Consider the following 22,500-nt stretch of genomic DNA (forward strand, 5'->3'; position numbering starts at 1 on the left):
TACATATGCATGACTCTTTATCAACTTTGTTTTTATTTATTCATATTTGCCATTATTATTAGCCTTGTTTTTTTAATATTATCACTTCTTAACCTCCCTTTATTCATATTCTTGTCATACTCACTAATAAGCGGCGCCATAAGTCATTTCATCCAGCACAAGAACCCGTCGGGGGAATACCACATCAGCACCCTAACGTATTCATCCACATCTCTCTCTCCCTCTTTCGTCAGTACTCCCCTCATTTCTGTTACTCTAATACTGCTTATTTTCATCTCACTCCCCGTCCTTCAACATGATAATTTTGTTTCTCTATCTTCCCTCTATCCTTCCCCTTCCTCGCCCCCTGCTGGTATTTCTTTAGTGTTATTATTTCCTCACCCTCCTCCTTGTTTCTTGCGGTCTTCTCCCGATCTCTTACCTTTGCTCTCCTTCCTTCCCCTCACCTGCCTCGCCGCGCTCCCCTTCTATCGCTCACCCTCGCCCTCACCTCTGTGTAGATATTTTGTCTTTTTAGTTTTCCCTTTTTACATTCAACAAGTGGTTTTCTCTTTCTCTCTTTAATTCTCTCTCTCTCTCTCTCTCTCTTTTTCTCAATTTCTCTCACTTCCTCTTTCTCTTTTGAATGCACACAAACATACACACACACAAACAGCAACACACATTTTAACCAATTTTAGAACTGAAGTTTGATTTGTTCCCTTTACTGAAAGAGGAAATTGAACAATGCATTATAAATCTTCCAGTGAATGTAGTTCCTTACCTAGTTTTCTTTACGCGAATAAATATAAAGACGTCTACAGCTACAAGTCTCATTCAAGTCTCTAAAGGTTAAAGCGTTTCTCTACATTTTTTATATGGATTATATTTTCGTGAGGTATCAACAAAACTCTATTCCAGTGGGTGGCAAATGAGAGAAAGCATATTCGCCATTTTTCTTTCATACCGAGAATTACATTTTTTTATGGGAGGCTGCAGGATGTTATGAATAGCCGAAGACCGGAAGCTTATGAGTTACAATCCATTTTCGCTTTACTTTATACTAGCGTGAAGAAATGCCACTATATATAAGCATAAAGAACTCTTGAAGGGTGAAGTGGAAAAAGATAGACTACAGGCGTGATATCGGTGGGCGGTAGCAGGTGAGGGGAGTCATGTTATAATAAAAATGATATATGAACAAAAAACAATAAATGCAGATAATATATATTGCCTGCGGACGAAGAGAAAAAAACAGATCACCTTAGAGACGAGCAAGCGCAGTGTACGAGAGAGTAGGAGGTCGGTAGAGATGGCGCTTGAGTCTGCCATAACTTTTTCATGATATAAATGATACACAAACTTATCAGTATAAAAAAAAGATGAAAAAATGGAAGCTGCTTGGTAGACTGGAGTATTAAGACACCTCTCCAACCGATTATGACCCTCTCTTTCGGCTTTCCTCACTCGTCTCTATATGCAGGAGCAACGCCAGCGGGTTTTCTGTTATATATATTTTTCCTGACTCTTTTACCGTACAAATAGGCATAATATGAAGGCTAATGGAAGGTAGACGAAGACCCAGACACCCTCCTCATTGCAGGTGTTGATAATTATGACGTATGAACTTCACTGTAATATAAAGAAAACAGAGAATGAAGACGGGCAACATAGTGAATAGGGAAAGAGCATTATAATTTGAGCTAGTAGACAAATACAGGCGATTACTCTCACTTCATGTAACGAAAATTATATATGCGCCTAACATAAATACGTAGATGTCGAAAATGCAAGAATATGAATGAGAAGAGTGAGTAAGAAAAACAAAAATCCTTGCAGGTACAGTTCAAGAAATATGCCCAGACGCCCACCTCCAAAACACGTAATAATAACTATGATATATATAACAAGAATAAGAATGAATAAGAAAAGAAAAAGAGAAAGTTCCTGGCTGGTACAGTTCAAGAGTAAAGGGGGTCAGATAAATGCCCAGACGCCCACCTCCAAAACACGTACTAATAACAACGATATATAAGCTTCTCGATAACATATACATAAAAAGGGCAGGAATGTAATTTAACCCCACAGGAATGTTCAATATTCTGGCGCGGGGTTCCTGCCAGCGCCAACCCCCGGCAGGTGGCGTCATGCGGAAGCGAGCGAGCCTTTCAGAGCAGGAGCTAATTATCGCTGGGCCCGTGAACTTCCCAGGTCCGTCCGATCAATTAGTGGGTACTTTTTATGAATATTGCATCATTAAGGTAGCCTGACCACCCCGCCCCGTGCCCGTGACGTCGCTCATGTCCCCATGCTGACAGTAATTGTAAGCATGGTTATCGCTTCTCGGCTATTAGGATTGCTATTTTGTTGATCTTTTTTGTTTTTGTTTTATTTTGTTAGTTTCTGTTATTTGGATGGTTAGTTATGGTTATTCCGTTTTCTGTGGTTGTGTTATATTTCTACTATTATTATTATTATTATTATTATTATTATTATTATTATTATTATTATTGTTATTTAGTTATGTTCATGCTTTCTATCAATTACAGTATTTTGTTTATTATTATTAGTTTTAGTCGAAGCAGCACTACTATTATTATTAAAAGTAGTAATAGGAAAAGCAGTGTTATTTTTGTCATTATTTTTGTTCATGTTCTCGTTCTATTAATATTTTCCTCTTCTTAATATTTTCATTGATGTTTTATTTGAAGTACTGCTATTATATTATTAGTTTCCATCTATTCCATTACTATTACTGTCATTGCCATTTTCGTATCCATATTCGTAGTAGTGTAAGTAGTAGCTGTAGTAAAAAAAAAAAAGAGAGAGGAGGAGGACGCAGTAAGTAGAGTCGTAATGAACGATATTTAAGCATAAAACAAAGCACATGACGGTCATTTACGGAGAGGAAGCGGAACCGGTGTGCTCCAGCTTATTATCCTGGTGGGTGGGATGTGCTGGGGGTGGGGGAGGAGGGGTAATGATAGGTGCGTGTGCGTTTGCGTGTGTGTGTGTTTGTGTGTGTGTGTGTGTGTGTGTGTGTGTGTGTGTGTGTGTGACAAGCTGAAGGGCTAAGGTTGCTTATTGTGTTGTAAGCAGGCAAGATTTTATTTCATATTTCTTGAATCAGCGAGAGATGTTGTAGGGAAGTTCTTGTACTCGACGTCGAGACGTTAAGAGCGCTAAGAGAGTTATACTTCTTGGCTTTCAAATGACTGTATATTAGTTAATCATGCATGGCTCCTTTTTTCCTAGCACTAATAAACGAAAAATCGGTAAATGATCTTGGCTCGAAACTTCAGACAAGAAAAACGTGAATGTGTCTAAAATGGTCGTCTGAAGTTAAGGTTTAGAAGGTATAATGTTGGCGGTGTTAGTGGTGGTGGTGGTGGTAGTCGTGGCGACAGTGGCGGCGGAGGCGGTGGCGGCGGCGGCGGCGACTATGGTGATGGAGAGGGGGCGGGGGAGAGGCCGGGTGGGGGAGACACACGGGACGCTGACAACAAGGACTCGGCAGGCGCATTTATTAAGCGCGAGGCCAGAGGACGGATGGAGCTAATGCAAGCCAACTTTTTAATGTATTATGAAAGAGCCTCATTTTTCGGTGTTTCCAGTATCGCATTATGATAAATATTATATGGCTGACAACGCTACTGGCCCTGCCATGAGAGCGCCGTCAGCCAATCAGGGCCCGGCATTCCTCTAGTCAATACGACTTGCTCTTTCCGCCCGCACGTAATAAAAACACAATTGAATTACCACAAAATAATGTCTGACAAAATTGTATTTTTATGGTTGATGAAACACAGCACTCCAGGACGCGGCGGCAGGGGCTGACGACGACGCGGACTCCGGCTGCGTCTGAGTGTTTCTAAAAACATGAAATGCTGCCCGTAATCCCGTCATGGCTCATCCTTTGTCTGCCCCGCCGGGCACGACGCCGGCCAGAATAGGACACTCACCTGAAAAGGAAGTCTTTTCCCTCCTATCTAGGACATAAAACTGAGCCGGTTCTGCCCCAGCCGTCCCCCGCCCCTGCTCTGCCGCCCCTCCGCCGCCCTTCCTTCCCACAGGACCTGTGCCCCCACTACTGTTCCCCTGACACTCACCCCCACCCCCCGCCCGATCGCCAGCCTCCTGCATCCCTCCTGACTTGCCGGTCTCCCCGCCTGACGCCTGACCCCGTGTTCCCCCCACGCCTCCTCACCCCGCCCCAGCTCCCCGACCCCCGCCGTGCCCGCAGAGCCGCCCACCAGGACCCACCTCTTGCTTCACCCTCGAGAAGCACAACAATTCAGGAATTTGAATATTATACTTCGGATCCCATACATGATATTTTTTTTTTTTTTTTAATTCAGCGCACATCTGGGGCGAACAAAACTATGACATTTTATGTAGGAAAGTTGTACTTGTTATTTTTTCATTATTTCTAGTATTATAATTGCTGTTGTTGTTATTGTTTTCATTATTGCTCTTGATATTATTATTATTATTATTATTATTATTATTATTATTATTATTATTATTATTATTATTATTATTATTATTATTATTATTATTATTATTATTATTATTATTATTATTATTATTATTATTATTATTATTATTATTATTATTATTATTATCATTGCTGAAATGAGAGCTTCACTCTGGGTCGTATGTACCCGCAGAATTCTGTGTAGAAAAAGTTGTGCCTGATTATGTGCGTCTAGTCACAGCGAGTCTCATTTTGTTGCAAGGATAGACCATCATTTGCTGAGCCCCGTAATTAATGAGGCAGCAAAATGTATTCATACAGCGCCGCGGCTCCGCGGCATTATTAGTCATTAGCTGTATTTTCGGGTGCCGCCGGTGCTCCGCGGCGCCGCGTTGTTTTGACGAGGCGAAGCACATCCTCCGCCCGGCTGAAGGGATTATGATCGACCCCGCAGATCCGGCTTGTCACATGCCGCTAAAGCCGGGGAAGCCGCACGCCTGGCCGCCTGCTGCTGGCCATGACGATGCTCCAGCCGCCCAAGAAATGCTGTATACATGTTACCTTGCCGTCACGCATACTTTTATATTCTATCCAAAAACGTGGATTTTGCAAAAAGAAAAAAAAGAGGGGCAGGGAGAGGAAAAAGCGAACTCTGAACGATGTCATTCTTTTTCTATACGCGTGAAAAAAAAAAAAAAACTGTATTGACTAATTCATCTGTGTACTTTGTCACTTTACCCCGTGGTGGCTGTCGGCACTTGAAGGCGAGAGGAAAAGTCATTTCAGCAACATGAACGAAAAATCATGCACCAATTTCGCGAACCGGCAGCAGTCATGTACACATACTTTCCTCTGTGAATGATGCTCAAAGCGTTCATTTGCATGGCGAGTATTTATCGGAGCTTTGTATCTGTGTTGATCTGTCGGTGTGCCTCTGCTGCGTGTGTGTGTGTGTGTGTGTGTGTGTGTGTGTGCATGTGTGTATGTGTGTGTGTATTTGTATGTGTGTATGTATGTGCATGTGTGTGTCTGTGTGAGCGCGCGTACCCATATAGTTATGTGCATCTTAAGATATGGAGAGGCTTCATCATAGTTTAGATGATGCTCGGGCATATGTAATGATGTGTTTGAAAGCGTTGTCTTATAAGGACTGGGTAGGTTTGTTTTCCTTTTGTTGCAGAGAAGAATTTCCGTTCAGAGAGATGTGTCGCATTGATACCAGCGTTAATCATTTATGTAGCAAGACAAAAGCACAGGTTTTTTATATATATATATATATATATATATATATATATATATATATATATATATATATATATATATATATATATATATATATATATATATATATATATATATATATATAAAACCTCAATTCTTGTAAGTTTGTGTATTGATAACATTAAATTGTATTAGTAGAAGTAGTGGAAGTACTTACATGTTGCTTGTTGTCTTGTTATAGAATCGCTGATATCAATATTCAGTGCATGTAGAAGGTAGTGGTACTATAATGCATTAAGAAAATTAATCTAATGGACAGGGCTTTTTTTGTAATCATGCTTGACTTAAGAACATAATATTTTCTCAGGTTTGTCATATATATTTCAGTCATGATTCTGATTTACACTAGAGTTGAGACGTCTATGATTTTTTTCGACGCGTTAAGGAGAGCCATGGGTAGTACAGGAACATTTTTGTTACTATATAGAAAAGGAATAACTCTTATTCATATAAGTTTACTGTTTAATTTTAGTTTCCGCAGCGTCTCGTTATTCCCCTTTTGTTAGTCACAGCGTTGGTTTGCGACAATTCTATCGTTTAGGCATGTTCATGGCAACGCAGCAGAGAGACGTTTTAACTTCCATATATGAGAGGTTGTCTTGTTCCTTACTCTGTTGGTTAGTACTGTCTTATTACTCTGGCAGGAAGAGGCTTGTATTGTTAGGGTCTGATGTGTTGAAGGAAAGAAAGAGGCTTAATCGAGACTCAATCGCAGACAGTCTTGAGGAAAGATGTGAAGGTCTTTTCCTTGTATGTGTAGGCTGGGAACTGAAGTTGATTCGGTCTGTTTGATGCGACAAATATAATTTCAATAAAATTACCGTGAGAAGGCCGCAATTGAATTTTCATTTCTTTCAAGAAATCTAATCCCTTCGGTGTCCGGGTGATGTGTTTACCTGTGCAATGTGCGGCGTCGGAGACGTTAATCAACTCTGAACCTCTCCTCACAGTGTCGCTGACCACAATAGCAGACGCTCACCCTCACGCCCTGAGCCCGAGGCACCGTGTAGTCGTCTCAAGGGATCACGACTACAGGCGGAAATTGATTAAGCCATTGACCTGCCGCCGCCGGCAAGACGGGAAGGGTCTTGGGGAGGCCTCGGGTGGCGCAATCTGAGCTAAGTGGATCATGTGAAGCTGAGGGGAGGGCGAGGCAGCCCCGGGCGAGGGTGACGAGAAGTCTACTGTCCTTCCTGCTGGCCGCCTTTAAGAAGGACCGGAGGTACGCGTTCTCTTCTTCATTTCGAAGAGATGTTGACGTCTTGAAGGCGTGTAAATTGTCCATTAACCCTTAAAAGTTTCCAAGCGAATAGGGAAGAGAATATATATATATATATATATATATATATATATATATATATATATATATATATATATATATATATATATATATATATATATATATATATATATATATATATATATATATATATATATATATATATATGCCACCTCTTTGGATTCTTTTAGGAGCAGCAAGTAGCGGGCTTTTTTTTTTAATGTTTACTTTTTTGTGCCCTTGAACTGTCTCCTTTATATATATAAAAAAAAATATATATATATATATATATATATATATATATATATATATATATATATATATATATATATATATATATATATATATATATTTATATATATATATATATATATATATATATATATATATATATATATATATATATATATATATATATATATATATATATATATATATATATATATATATATATATATATATATATATATATATATATATATATATATATATATATATATATATATATATATATATATATATATATATATATATATATATATATATATATATATATATATATATATATATATATATATATATATATATATATATATATATATATATATATATATATATATATATATATATATATATATACCACACTGGAAAAATAAGAGAAATATAGTAAGTACTTTCGTATTACATCTTCAGACTAAATGGATACGTGTAATAAAATGTAACTGTAAGTGTAACTAAATGTAATATACGAAAGTACTTACTATATTTCTCTTTTCTTTTCCCAGTGAGGTATGTCTACATACGTCTTCGCGGTGAAGCTAGATATATATATATATATATATATATATATATATATATATATATATATATATATATATATATATATATATATATATATATATATATATTGCTTTCCATTTTATACATTAGATTGCCGTCATCAGACTGCTACACATTTACATCCCTGTTTTCTTACGAGCCGAAAAAAAAGAGGTATGCCTTAGATGCCTAATGTGTCTTTCTTTATTGACACTAATTGGTAAAACTCTATTGCTGTGCTTTTCACATTTTGCACATGAGAAACCATGACGTGACATCCCAGACATTCAAGACCAGCATCACCACGCACTAGACCTTTCTCCTATTTTGTAAACTAATATCTTCACCATCTCCCGGTTGGTTGTTAGTTAAATGGATTTTCCATTTTCTTGTTTTGTAGTTGTTTGCTCGTGCATGTCTAGGATCAGAAAATATCATATTGATATAATTATTTAAAAGTATGATTGTTATTTTCCCTAAGAGGCCGTTTAGGTATATATATATATATATATATATATATATATATATATATATATATATATATATATATATATATATATATATATATATATATATATATACACACACACGTGTGTGTGTGTGTGTGTGTGTGTGTGTGTGTGTGTGTGTGTGTGCGTGCGTGTGTGTACACACATACACACAGACACACAGAGACACACATTAGCAAGCCTCCTCAGAGTAGTGTTAGATATTGGTTATTTCAAATATACTTTGGATGTGACTTGTGACTTTTTTGTGACGGTTAGTGGGGGCGTCGTTTTATTGTTTTCACTCTAGAGCATCACTGAAAGAAGGCTTTTTTATTATTTTTAACACAAAACTAATACAGGTTTCTGTAACGTCATTTTTACCGCACCGGCAACACGTTGGCCTGAGAATTGCTCAATGTCGAACGCTCAGGCCCCGACAAGACACATTGTGCTGAGGCGTCATCTAGGCTCAGGTAACAAGCTGCCTCGGAAACACAAAACCCTCCGCCCTAACAAGAACATGGCCTCGCAGGCGCAATCTTTCCCTCGAGAGAAGAACCTGGAAAAGACCGCGACGCCTTGCCGGGGCTCCTTCTGTCTCCGCCGAATAATGCATCGCCACGGCCGCTGCCTCGACCCTTCCGGCGATGCACAGGGAGCTCCGAGCCGACACACAAAAATAAATGGAAAATAATACACAGCCGCCCTGTATGGAGCGACATGATATTGAAAGTTCCCTGTGCCTCGCCGCCGCCGCCTCCATCAGTATTCCAGTGTGCAGCAAGGAGGAAATTGGTATTTTGGCTTTTCGCGTCCTCAGAGTTGTTGTGGAGGTGAGTGTAGGAAAGGGAAGCAGTCGAGGCAGATTGTTTCACCCAAGACCACTCACTCAGAAATTTTGCCTCGACTCCAGCACTAAAAACACCTTTTATTTTTGAAGGGCTGGGCACGGCGCGGTACATCAAAAAATTGTTAAGTCGTACCGTAAAAAAACATCATTTTTACTTTGATTTCGAAACGTCAGATCAAAATTTCGTAGAAACCCCAACACCGAAACGCCATCTATTCTGAATTTTGAACCCTACACTCTACGTCTAAATGCTAGCAAGGCTTTGACACGCCCTCCCCCCCGAAAGTCATATCTTAGGATTCAACACAGTACATTATATCAACAGTTTGATCTTAATGGTAAAACTTAAGGTCCAATGCATATTGTCAAAGCGACATACCACCCTATAACTCTGCCATCCTGCCATGACGATAAGAAAATAACATGTTTAGAATTTACGGAAAGCTCCATAAGTCAGAGTGCTGTTTAGTCGGAAAAAAAAACTTCTCTATACCTTAAACTTTGCACGTCGCTTCAAAACCCTAATATCTATATACATTAGGGTGGAGCACGTCGCGTCTTCATGTCTAGTTGTAAAACTTATAACCCTCAATTACATCTTGAAGACGGCATGTAAGGTTAAATGTTTTAGGATTTTTCGACCACGCATATCGCCGTGGTGGAAGCAGAGGACTGGTGAGTTGTTACGTTTGAGGAGAGAAATGTCTAAGCGTGTGCTCCTTTCTTCACATGTATTTAATTTTGCAAATTTATATAATTATTTTTATATTTGAAGCAATGACATTATTTTATATTCTCGAGGAAAGAAATAACAGTAGAATACATCTTTGTATTCTTAATTTTTCTTTATAAAACGATCAGGAAATAATGCAGCAGTTTTAGCTAAATTTACCCGATACTTCACCTTCTTTGTATTGTTAATCTTTTTTTTATAAAATGATCAGGAAATAATGCAGCAATGTGAGCTAAATTTACCCGATACTTCACCTTCTTTGTATTGTTAATCTTTTTTTATAAAATGATCAGGAAATAATGCAGCAATGTGAGCTAAATTTACCCGATACTTCACCTCCACAACTCGTCACCAGTTTCCTTCGGCTTGCCTTCCGGTTGCCATCGTGGAAGGCGGCCAACCCTCGGCTAATATTCCCCTCCGTCCCCTTGTCAGGCGGGATTTTCTTCGCAGAGGCAAAACACTTTCTTGTCTGCATGGCAGAGGTGTTCGTCGTCTCCATCTGACCTCTGCGAAGGGAGAACCGTCATGTAATAGGGGAAAAGTATTTTACTGCGGTTTGCAGTTGCTTTACTTTACCGTCTTCATTTAGTTGCGATGAAGTGAGAAATAAATGCCATATATATATTTTTTTATTGTAAATTGCGTTTGCTTCGGGCAGTTCTAGACACCAAAGAAACAGCAGCGACATTCTCTCTGCCTTAGGCACCACTTCATGTGTAGTTTAACAATAAGAAAGTTTCTCATCCATCGTGTTTATTTTTCTTTCCTAAATATAGATGTCGCCCGTCTCTTAATCACTCAATTTCGTGGCAGTCATATCTGCAAGAACTGTTTGGCCAAAGCAGCGAGGAAGCAGCGTCACACTCGGCCACACCCTTCTATCAGCCACGGCCTTCCACTGCCTTGTGTTATTGAGTCGTGCTCTCGGAGTGGAGGTGACCTGATAAGCTTTCTTTTCCAAATGCCGGGATAACCTTACCAAGTTTCCGGGTAGATTTCAGTTTAGAGGACTGGCCAAATGATAAAGAAATACAAAATAAATACCCCCAACACTGTTTTCTAAATTATACGAAATATACCATACACGAATGCTCAGATTTTGTTCCACAGGTGTCTTGATAATCACTTCTTGAAAAATTTACGTCGCAGGAATAAGGGCAAACATTAAAAGACTGTTTCAGAGTTTATCAGTGAAAAGGATGGAGAAGTGATGTAACTCTTGCATTAGTACTTATAGTATAATTTAATATCAACTTGTATGTTTGGGAAGTGCTGAGATCATAGATATTACTTTATTTATTCATGGATCTATATCTTGAGAGTCATAATTCAGAGCTGTTATAAGACTTTAGCAACAGGAATCTAGAAACTGTAAATAATGAATTCGGATATGAATGAATATAGCTTTGATTTATAGTAGCTAAACTGCCTGATAGGAACTTATGAGAAGCGATGCCTTGTTTTCCGAATGACTCTTAAGAAGTAGTGTCTTTCCTTTTCCATTTCTTATGAATATTAAAATAAAAGGGCGTCTCCCTGGTGTGCTCGTGACGATGACGGAAGGACAGCACAGCGAGAGGTCGAGACCCGCGGGCGTCCCTGTCAGGCTCGCGGCCCCCCAGTCACAGATTTATTTTACAGACGCGTTGAATACACACAAAATCTGTTAATACTCAGAGGTCAGTCTGGTGCTTCCTGCAAGCGGTGACTGCGATACTGTAATTGTTATTTTAAACTGAATATTTTTCCTGAAAAATTTAGTGTGGCGCATCTTTTATGCCGTTTGGTAATACTTGGCCACATGGTAAATATTTTTATCCGGGTGTCTTTCTGTTGTTCATGTTTCCAATGTTTTCTAAAATTCAGCCGGGGGAAACATGCAAAGAAAAGTATGTGCCGAGGGTTCAACAGCAGCCTGTCTTTACATTACAAAACCTTTACCTGTAGAAATCAGTGTTCTGTCCCGATGCTGAGGCAGGGAGGGAATGTTTTGCTACACTCCTTGAGCTTTGTAGACAGACCCTTGCCTTCGTATCATTTGTCAGAAGTGAAAATTCTACTTTATTAAAGATACTAAAAAAAGACTAACCTGTCCTGTCTATAGCCATCTCCCCGAGGCCAGGGATGCCTAATGCCAGCTCCCCGCCATTTTGTTTGCCATCGAGAGTCTGTATATAAAAATAAAGTATCATTTACGTTATTAAGGTTTCTTTCCAGCTTCCTATTAATTTCGATTTCGCAACCATTAATTAATAACTGTCATTGCTGCAGGTTACTAGCGGTCAGGCGCCCAGTAATGGCAATGGAAATTCTGGAGCCAATCTTGTAATTACGTGCATTAGCGAAGTGTCTCAGGTGCAGGGGGTCGAGGCGAGCACGCCCCCGCTGACGGCAGGACCAGACGCCCTCTCCGCCCTCGTGATTTACTGGCAAAAATACATTATCGATATATTACACACAGCTCTACTGGGCCTAGCGACAAGACATGCATAATCAAAAGAATTTCCCTCGTGAGCCACATATAATTGTACATTCGTTTGAAACTGACATCCTGAATCCGTTTTCATGACCGGGAAACACAGGCGGGTATACTTGCCGCCTGGACCATTCATTGCAATGTATGCTTGCATTGCGTATGATAAAAATTGCATACTGGAGATCGGATTTAGAGCCTCACACTTATATTACTGGATTTATATTTTGTGTAAACAAGCCGGGATTTGTAATTGTGTTTCGTATTTCGGGATTTAACACTGGTGCACATAATTTTCACGGATCCAGCCATTCTGCGTGTGTTATTGTGTTTTATTACGTGAACCTTAAAAAGCTGCCATAGATCAGGCTCGCGCGGGCGTTCTCCTGTTCATGCATCAAGTGACTGATTTATTCGGACGGGGCAAAGCACTACTTAAGCCTCTGTTTTCCTCTCTATGAGCAAGCCAGTCGCTCAGACCTGCTGAAATAACACAGCACACACACACACACACACACACACACACACACACACACACACACACACACACACACACACACACACACACACACACACACACACACACACACACACATATCCCCATCTCCCTCCCCCGCCCCCCATCCCCACGTTCAGTATACTTTACCAGTGGATCCCATTCTTTCATGTAAATACAGTTCTTTGTCGTTTTTGCTTTGATTTTTATTCTTTCCTTTGTGCCGGCGGATGCTTGCTTATTTGCTCTGCCCCGGGCGCGTGACCTTTGACCCCGGCGGCTCGGCTCGGCGTGACCTGACCTGACGAGGCCTGAACTAAGACAGCAGGCGCAGATGGGGCGGGACGAACCTCACTGACGCAGGATACTGATAACGCCTTTTTTTTCAACTACATTTTTTTTTTCTAACGCACATCATTCTCACGCATGTATTTTCTCTTTGATGTTCAATTTTGAGAACAGGAAGACATAAAAGAACGATATCATTTCATGCGCTTGCCACTTATTTATGTGTGAAGATCGAAGAGCCAGGAAATATGTGCCGGGAAACATGGAATTTACATATGCATACATAGTGTGTCATATTTATCAAAAATTATATACACATTTTGAACTTTTGAGAGAGAGAGAGAGAGAGAGAAATACACATAATCAAGGAAAGAGAGCTATGAGAAAGAGATGAAGAAATATATAAACTTGGTATGTTTTTTCCCTCTGGATGTTTACCGTTTACCTTTGATGAACCATTCTAGGCTGGACATATTCTGAACTTTGACAACTTAACATATACCTGTGCCTTTCTCGTTCAGACCTTCTCTCTTCCTTCTCTTCCTATATCACCTGCCATTATCATCATTATTTTTCCCTCTCCCCCTTCTTCGTCTCTTTAATTGTTTCATCTTATCTCGTTAACTCTTCTTCTCATCCTTTTGTCTCTCTTTCCTGTCCTATCTCCTGTTTCCATCATTCTCTCTCCCTCTTCCCAACTTCTTCTTTGTCTCTTTATTTGTTTATTTCTTAGTTTCTCGTCCAGTCATCCTCACTTCCTTCTGTCTTGTCTCATGTCTTTGTCTCATATCCTTTCCGTCTGTTTCATTGTATTTGTTTACGTCATCTTTTCCTTCTCTTTTTCCTGTCTCATCTCCCGTGACCATGATTCTCCCTCTCTCTTATTCTCTGTTTTTACTTGTCTCGTTTATCCTTTCCGTCTTCTTCCTTCCTTTCACATGTCTCCCCTCCCTCTCTCATCCTTGTATCTCCTCCCTCTGTCTCTTCTTCTCTGCCTTCACCTCTTCTTCCTCTTTTTATCTGCATCACCTCCTGTTGTCATCATTGTGTCTCATCTCTCTCCCTCTTTATTTATTTACTTTATCGTTTCTCATTCAGTCTCTTCCTCTCTTCCTCTGTTTTTCCTGCCTCATCTCTCGTTACCATCATTTCCTGTCTCTTTATTTGTTTATTTCATCTTTATTTCTGCCTTCCTCTCCTCATTCTTTCATTTTTACCACACATTATCATTATTCTTTCTCCCTTTCTCTTCCACTTCTCTTTATTTACATCATCTTTCCTCTTTGTCTTCCTCTTTTCTTTTATTCTCACTCCTTTTTCACTTTCGCTGTCACCATGGCGTCTCTCCTTCGCCCTCTCACCCCACCTGTCCCTCTCAGTTCTCCGCGACAAGGTTCTCTCTCCGCCGCCTCGCCAGAGCTACCCTCGACGCCCCTATGAAAACAGATGAATTATACAGCAATTAATCTCTCCCTCAGAACTGGTATCTAGCAACGTATTTTTCTTTTATTTCAAGTTGGTATATTTTCTTGTGGTGGTATTATCCGTGAATATGTTGAGTTTTCCTGTATTTTTTTCCTTTGGTTAGTTTTTAATGCATGTTCTTTGATTTTCCTAGACATTTAACGTTTTATTAAAGTCTGTGGGTTAATATGTTTCTTTTCCTGCCTGTATTTCTTCATGTTTCTTTGGTATTTTAGTGTAATCTTCATCTGTCAATAGTGTTTCGTTATTTGTCATGGCTTCAAGCATAAGAGGTTCACTAGTTTGGGTTTTGATATCGGTTAGAATTGTTAATATATTTCTTTTCCTGCCTGTATTTCTTCAGGTGTCTATGGTATTTTAGTGTAATCTTCATCTGTCATAAGTGTTTTGTTATCTCTCATCGCTTCAAGCATAAGAGGTTCACTAGTTTGAGTTTTGATATCGGTTAGAATTGCTGATCTTGATTTGATACCCCGGACTGTATGGTTTTGTGTAGTGCTATCACGTGTAACCTTCATTTTGACTTCTTTCAAACTCTATAATCAGTCGTGTTTTTTCGTGTCTGTGTTAGTGTGGTGTGTTTATAAGCACTACCTACTTGAATGTCTATCAGTACTTTCTCATATGTTTTTTTTTTGTTTGTTTGTTTTTTGTAATCAACATTGTAATAAATTATACAACTACAACGAATATGTATTTTATTTTATTCTCTGTAATAAATTATACAACTACAACGAATATGTATTTTATTTTATTCTTCCCTTGTATGTAGAGATTAGACATTGGGCGTTTTTAGAATATTTTATCTGTCTAAGAAAAATGTCTGTGTAGCTGTTTCAGACCACCCCGGACCCTACGAGTCACAATAAAATGAAAATGGAAGAATTGTTTTCTTTGAGTATGTGACCAGATGTATAAAATCTTTGGATAAATAAATCCCTCAGTAAATATGTGCAGGACAAGCTGGAAATGTTAACCAGTTTGTTGTTCGAACATCCATTGATGGCTCCCTTCAAATTTTTATATAACTGCCTTTTTTTTTATAGTTTTCTGTCATTCGCATGGAAGAATGAAGCCTTGTTCGTCTTAGGATTCCTGGAACGGCGTGTGTGTGTGTGTGTGTGTGTGTGTGTGTGTGTGTGTGTGTGTGTGTTTACGTGGGCGTGTCTGTGTGTATGTGCATACAGTATATATGAATGCACTGGTTGTGCATGTCTGTCTGTCAGCCTTGGGACCACTAATACTTTTAAGAAAGTAACGCCCACTCATATCAGTCTTGGTGATTTTTATTTATTGCAATTTATATACATTTACATTTATTTGTTCTTTACTTATAAACACCGATATGTATCTATCCTTGGTGTCTCCTTCTTGCCTTGTGTGTCCTCGCCTCCCCTCCTCGCCTCGTGTCTCGCTTTAACTGCTGTGCCGAGGACGCTCCATAAATAACAAGCTGACTCCCTCGTCCCTATTTGCAGGTGGTGAGTGGGGTGGCGGCGGCCGGGCGCCATCAGCCATGCAGGACCAGGGTGGGAGTGACTGCTCGCCCGGGAGGGAGCAAAGAGGGAGGGAAGGGCGACGACTGGAGGGAGAGGAACGAGCTGTGTTCAAGATCCCGCAGCCCTCTGCTGCACCTCACGCCAACCCTGCCCAGACGTGAGTGTTACACTCCATGCCCTGTCCTCGTGTGTGTGCGTGCATGTGTGTTCGCATGTATGCATGATCTTATATATATATATATATATATATATATATATATATATATATATATATATATATATATATGTATATATATATTTATATATATATATATATATATATATATATATATATATATATATATATATATATATATATATATATAGACACACACACACACACACACACACACACACACACACACTCACAAATCAGCGGCTTCTAGGTTCTAGGCTCTTTCCACGTCAGTATTAAATTCCGAGGTAACGAGCCTCGCCGGTGTGTGGAGGGCAAGGGGTCGTACATTTCAGTAAGGTTGTCTGACCTGCGCGGCGGAACGGGGCATAACAATTCATCATACGCGTCATACATCCTGAGCGCCTGTACATGTATCGCTGCGTCTGATTATATAATTGTTAATTTGTGCCTCTAATAGGAAGGCTTCAGCCTCCCGAGTCTGAGTGACAGCGAGCAGTTTTGCATGCTGCGATTTTTTTCGGCCCACTTGATGAAATGCTGCCACTCCTGTGGCGCCGCGCCGCCAGACACGCTCCGACCAGACCCCGGCCTCTGGGGGCCGCCGCCACCCTCCGCCACGGCCACAGGGATGAGGCAGCGTCTCGATACCTGCCGGCTACAAATTGTAGACAATTATGAAGCCATCAGCAACTTTTTGTCGAGGTCTCTAGAACAAACACATAGGATCATTACCATAGATGTAAGGCTCCTTGTTCATCCCGTATTTATCTGTGCCCCCCCCCCCCCTCCCTCTGCTGATAAACACCAAATATTCCCAATCCTCTTCATCGGTTCCGTCAGTTAGTTTCATAAAAACACCTAACACCTTCATAAGTCAGTAGCTTCAAGTGCAAAAGGCTGTCCGGGCAGCACAGGTGAGGCCCCGTCCCCCCGCCCTGCCTGGCCCAGGTGCGTCACCCGCGGCCCGGCACACAGGTGCTCGCCCCTCAGCCGTGCCCTTCCTCTCGCCGCGCTCCCTTCCGTCGTGTAATTACACTCAATTTAAGGAGTCAGATCATGTTTTGTAAAGGAAGTTGGCCAGAAAAAAATTATGAACTTTTGTTCTTGCGGAAACATGTTTCGAGGTACTTTGTATTTTTTGAATAAGGTAGCCATACTCTCATGTATGTATGTATGTATGTATGTATGTATGTATATATATATATATATATATATATATATATATATATATATATATATATATATATATATATATATATATATATATATATATAGATGTATATATATCGGTTTCAATTTTTTCATAAATTTCCTTTCTTTGGAGGATTAATATATTGCAGAGTTCAATTGCAACTAATCTTTCACTGATCGTTCTTTTCGCTTTCTTCTCCGTTCCCATTGTGCAACAATACTTTCTTGGCAGCATCAAGATGTGTACTTCATCTGAATATTATCCTGAACCGCGTGCACGGCTTCACACTTAAGGTCTTCCTCTTGCAAGTTTTAACCATTATCTCCACTGCGTCATTCTTTGCATTTATACATTCTAGAGCTGCCCTCCTTCTACTGAATTTACTATTTTCCGTGACAAAACCTTTCAAGGCATATCTTTTTCTATATATATATATATATATATATATATATATATATATATATATATATATATATATATATATATATATATATATATATATATATATATATATATATATATATATATATATATATATATATATATATATATATAGTAAAACCCGTATAACTCGGCACTCCATAACTCGGAATTTGATATAACTCGGCAATGCAACGAAATAGTAATTAAAAAAATAAATTTCGAATTAAAACAAATAACGGAAAAACAAAGCTATAATTCGTTTTTCTCGGCATATTGCCGAGTTTTAACCACATCCTGTCGTCAACACTCGGCATGACTCCCCCACATTTTCTTAGAAAGTGTATCCACACTTGGGCCACATGATCTCACTCTGCAACACTTTCTGATTCTTCTCGGTATGCTGCCGAGTTATCTCCATATCTCGTGGTTTACAGTTGTCAAGGCTTGCCCGCGCTATTCCAGTATTAAAAACATGAACCCTCACGTACTCTCCCTGCTCGTTCCTCAAACACGCAAGTGTTGTCTGCTTGGACTATATGACTACAGCAGCCCCTTCATTTGTATATCTTAATTTAAGCTTTTACTGCTGCTGTGTAGTGTAGTGTTTTCAAAATTTTGACTGTATATATATATATATATATATATATATATATATATATATATATATATATATATATATATATATATATATATATATATATATATATATATATATATATATATTACTTTTTTCCGCCTCATTATTTTTTTATTATCGTTTTTACTGTCGTCGTCGTAATCATTATTTTCTTCATCACCGTTTCATTCTTGTAAATAACTCCTTTCTCGTCTTACATTCATGTCATTAACAAAACAAAGAAATACAATAATAAAAGTCTTGTTATTTGGTGGTCGAGCTTTAGTCACAATTTAAGCCTGTCTTCACGTTTTATTCCTTCTTTTCCTCCTCTTTTTATTACTTTTTTCAGTCTCTTCGTCCCTTTCAACTTCGTCTTCATCCTCGTCTTCCTCCTGATACTCGCCACCGTCATCCGCTTCGTCATTTCTTCGTTATCTTCTTCCCCCTCTTAGTACTTAATCTCCTCAATATGTTCTTCACGTAGCAAGTAGCAAAGCACCTATGTAATTCATTGGCCTTAGAATCGTTTTTTAAACTTATGATCATTTTCGTTACTGGAATGCGTCTGAGTTATGTTTTTCTTCTTGTTTTATTTACGAGCGTCTTGACTATTATTTTTTATCCCTTGTCTTGAATGTGTCTGCTTTTGTTTGGTTGGTATAGTAAATGTTCTTCTTACTTCGCCTCGCCTTAGTTTTTCTTCTCCTTCATCTTACTCTTCATCTTGTCTTCGTTCTCTTAGTATATGCTCCTCTCCTTCTCCCTCTCTTATTCCCCTTTTCTCATCTTGTATTCGTCTTTTCCTTCGTTTTTGTATTTGTTCCTCTCCTTCTACCCCTCTTCCTCTTTGCTCCTGCTCTTCGTCTTTCTTTTCCTCGTTTTTGCATATCCCACTATCCTTCTCCCCCTCGTCTTCCCTTTCCCTCAATTTCTCCTCGTTATTGTCTTCCTCGGTTCTTATTTGCTCATCTCCTTCCCCTTTTCCTCCTTGTTCCTGCTCTTCGTCTTTCTTTTCCTCGTTTTTGCGTATCCCACTATCCTTCTCCCCCTCGTCTTCCCTTTCCCTCAAAATCTCCTCGTTATTGTCTTCCTCGGTTCTTATTTGCTCATCTCCTTCTCCTCCTTTTCCTCCTTGGTCCTACTTCTCGTCTTTGTCTTCCCCTTTTGTTTCCCTTTCCTTATCTTCTCGTTTTTCCTCGTTCATCTCTCCTCTGAAGTTCGACTATTCACCAAATGTTCTAACGCCTCCTCTCTCTCCCTTTTTTCTTGCCCTATTTGCCAGTTTATTTTTCTTTATTCTCGTTCTCCAGGTAATTTTTTCCCCATCTTTTTACCCGCAGAAAATGTCTTCCCTCACAGGCCTCCAACTTCATATTTTCACCTGTAAATTTGATGCGAGTTTGATTTATTTTGCTACACTCTGCTTACTCCTCTCGTTATTTTATTTTCCCATTTTCTATTCTCCAATATATTCTTTATTATTTTTTCTTCCATGTATGTTTTCCTCTCCGTGTCAGTATTCTTATTTTCAGCACTACTGGTATCTTTTTAATTGCATTTTTATATATCTCAACACCTCTCCTCCCAACCATCTAATTCTCATATATTACATTAGTTATTTTTTTGTTTCAGTATTTTTTCACACAGTTTTCCAATCTATTTATCCTATTATTTTATTTAGCTCCTCTCCTTGTAACCATCTAAGACATTTATATTCTTTTCGCTTTCTTTTTCCATCTTTTGCAAATTATTCCTCTTCCTTAATCCTTCCATTATCCTTCAACAGTGTATTTTTCATTAACTCCGTCTCACATCATTGCTTTTTTGTATTCCTTTCCTCTTCTCGATTTTGCGCAAATATCTGCCATTAACTTTATACTAATCCTAACTACTCGATTTTCTTATACTCCATATTCTTTATTGCTTCTCTTTGCCTCAGTTTTTGTCTTATTTGCTCATCTCTAGTCTTCTTTATCGTTAATTTCCTCATAGTCTCTAAATTTCTAGTAGTTTTGCTTTTTTTCTAACTACTCAATTTATTCTCATTTCATATTCTTTATTATCTCTTTCTGCCACTGTCTCTGCTCTGTCTTTCCTGCTCATATCCAGGTTTCTTCATCGTCATTATCCTCACAGACACTCATTCTCTCTATTTCTTTTCCCTTTCTTTGCTACAAGGCTCCTGTGTCCCAACGTCTCTGTCTTTCCTGCTCCTCTCTGCTTTCTCCTCTCCTAAACTCTCCTGCTTACCATCATGTGTTTCCTGGTCCCTTCTGCTCTTCACTTAATCCTAATTCTCCGTCTCATCATTGCAGACTTTCTTGGTTCCCTCTTCCCTTTTTTTCTACCTCGTTGAAAGCCACATCACCTTAACTAGATATTCTTCGTCCTTATAATTCTCATCGTTGTCGTTTTTGTTCTTCTTTCTCCTACTCCTCCTCCTTATCTTTTTGCTTTCGTTATCTGATCCTCGCCTTCTCCATCTCCTCTTGCATTTTCTTCCTCATACATCTCTCCTCTTCTCTCCCGTCATGTCCTTTACGAGCCGTTTCCTGCTTCCTCTCCATCCACTCTTCCCTGATCTCGTTTTTTTCTTACACATCACGTTATTTCTTTCTCCGCTCCGTCCTCTCGCTCTTCACATTTTTAGATGACACACTAGCTTTTTTCACTAAACTTAATCGTCATTCTTATGTACTTCTACGAGTACTAGAATATTTTTTGTTTGATTATATTTATTCGTATTTTTTTATGTGGCATTACGTTTTGCCAGCATTCTTACCTCTTAACATTACTACTAAGGAAACATTTCGTCTCTGATCCTGTCGTGTTAAGCCCTCGACGCGTTAGTATGGTGTTCAAGTGTTTACGTGGAGAAAAGTTTCCTACTATTGTGATTTTATGTTGATAATAATAAAAAATGATAGAAATAATTATGATCATATTAAGAAAATAACTAAATGATGGTAATATTGACAAGTATATGACAATGCTGATACTAATGATGATATAATAATATTAATATTAACAATAATGAGATTACTAGTAATAAGAATGATAATAATAAAGATAATAATTATATTAAAAAGAATAAGATTAAGAATTTGCGGAGTCAGTAAATTTACATGTGTCCTCAGGAACCAGAAGTGTTATATTACAAAATGAACTCTTTCTTCATTGATTTTTGCTGCTAGTTCCTGCCTACCATGTGTTTCAAGGGACCCCAAACAGATTAACACAAACTCAAACAGTTATCATTTGCGTTAACTCAGTAAATTTATCTGAGCCTCCTTGAGTCTTTCTGTCTAGCAAAGAACGAGCTCTTTCGTTGTTAATTTTGTTATATGTTGATACCTGTCATGTGTTTGAAGATACCTTTAGCCTTAACTATCTAAAACTCAAACACTCACAATATCTGTTTACTCAGTAAATTCATATATGCTTCGTGAGTAAGGAAACTTATTATCCAACAAAGTGAACTCACTCTATATTGATTTCCGCGCTTTAAAATACTGCCTGTAATGTACTTGGAGATACCCTCAACCTAACGTAACTGTAAACCAAACAGTCACAATATTTATGTCCTCAATAAATTCAAATATGCAGTTTGCGTAATGTGACTTGCTACATAAGGAAGTGAGCTCTTTCTTCGTTGATTTATAGTATAAGTTACTGCCTGCCATGTGCTTGAAGATATTATTACTTAACCTAACCTAACCTAACCCACAATAAACATTATCATACTGGTTTACTGAGTAGACTCATATATGTCCTTCCTTATTCATGGGACTTTCTATCTAACAAAGCGAGGTCTTTCTTTGTTGATTTTTGTTACAAATTCCTGCCTGTCATGACTGTGTGGGAAGACTCTCAATCTTACCTACCCAAACAGTCTCCATATTTATGTACTCAAATTCATAAATAGATAATCCGTA

At 38.7% G+C, this 22,500-nt stretch overlaps 1 protein-coding gene across 5 annotated transcripts in view; it reads left to right on the forward strand.

Moving 5' to 3' along the window:
• Positions 1-22,500, forward strand: part of LOC127002194 (uncharacterized) — a 208,380-nt gene that overhangs the window by 60,395 nt on the left and 125,485 nt on the right. For all 5 annotated transcript variants that reach the window (XR_007755864.1, XR_007755867.1, XR_007755863.1 and 2 more), the window contains exon 2: positions 16,133-16,310. Coding sequence is in view for 1 of the 5 variants with exons in the window: in XM_050867883.1 (XP_050723840.1) it covers positions 16,133-16,310 (178 nt within the window). In the remaining 4 variants the exon portion in view is untranslated. The remainder of the gene's footprint in view (positions 1-16,132; positions 16,311-22,500) is intronic.

The sequence above is a fragment of the Eriocheir sinensis genome, chromosome 22, assembly GCF_024679095.1.
Source record: "Eriocheir sinensis breed Jianghai 21 chromosome 22, ASM2467909v1, whole genome shotgun sequence".
In the NCBI taxonomy this organism is placed as follows: Eukaryota; Metazoa; Arthropoda; class Malacostraca; order Decapoda; family Varunidae; genus Eriocheir; species Eriocheir sinensis.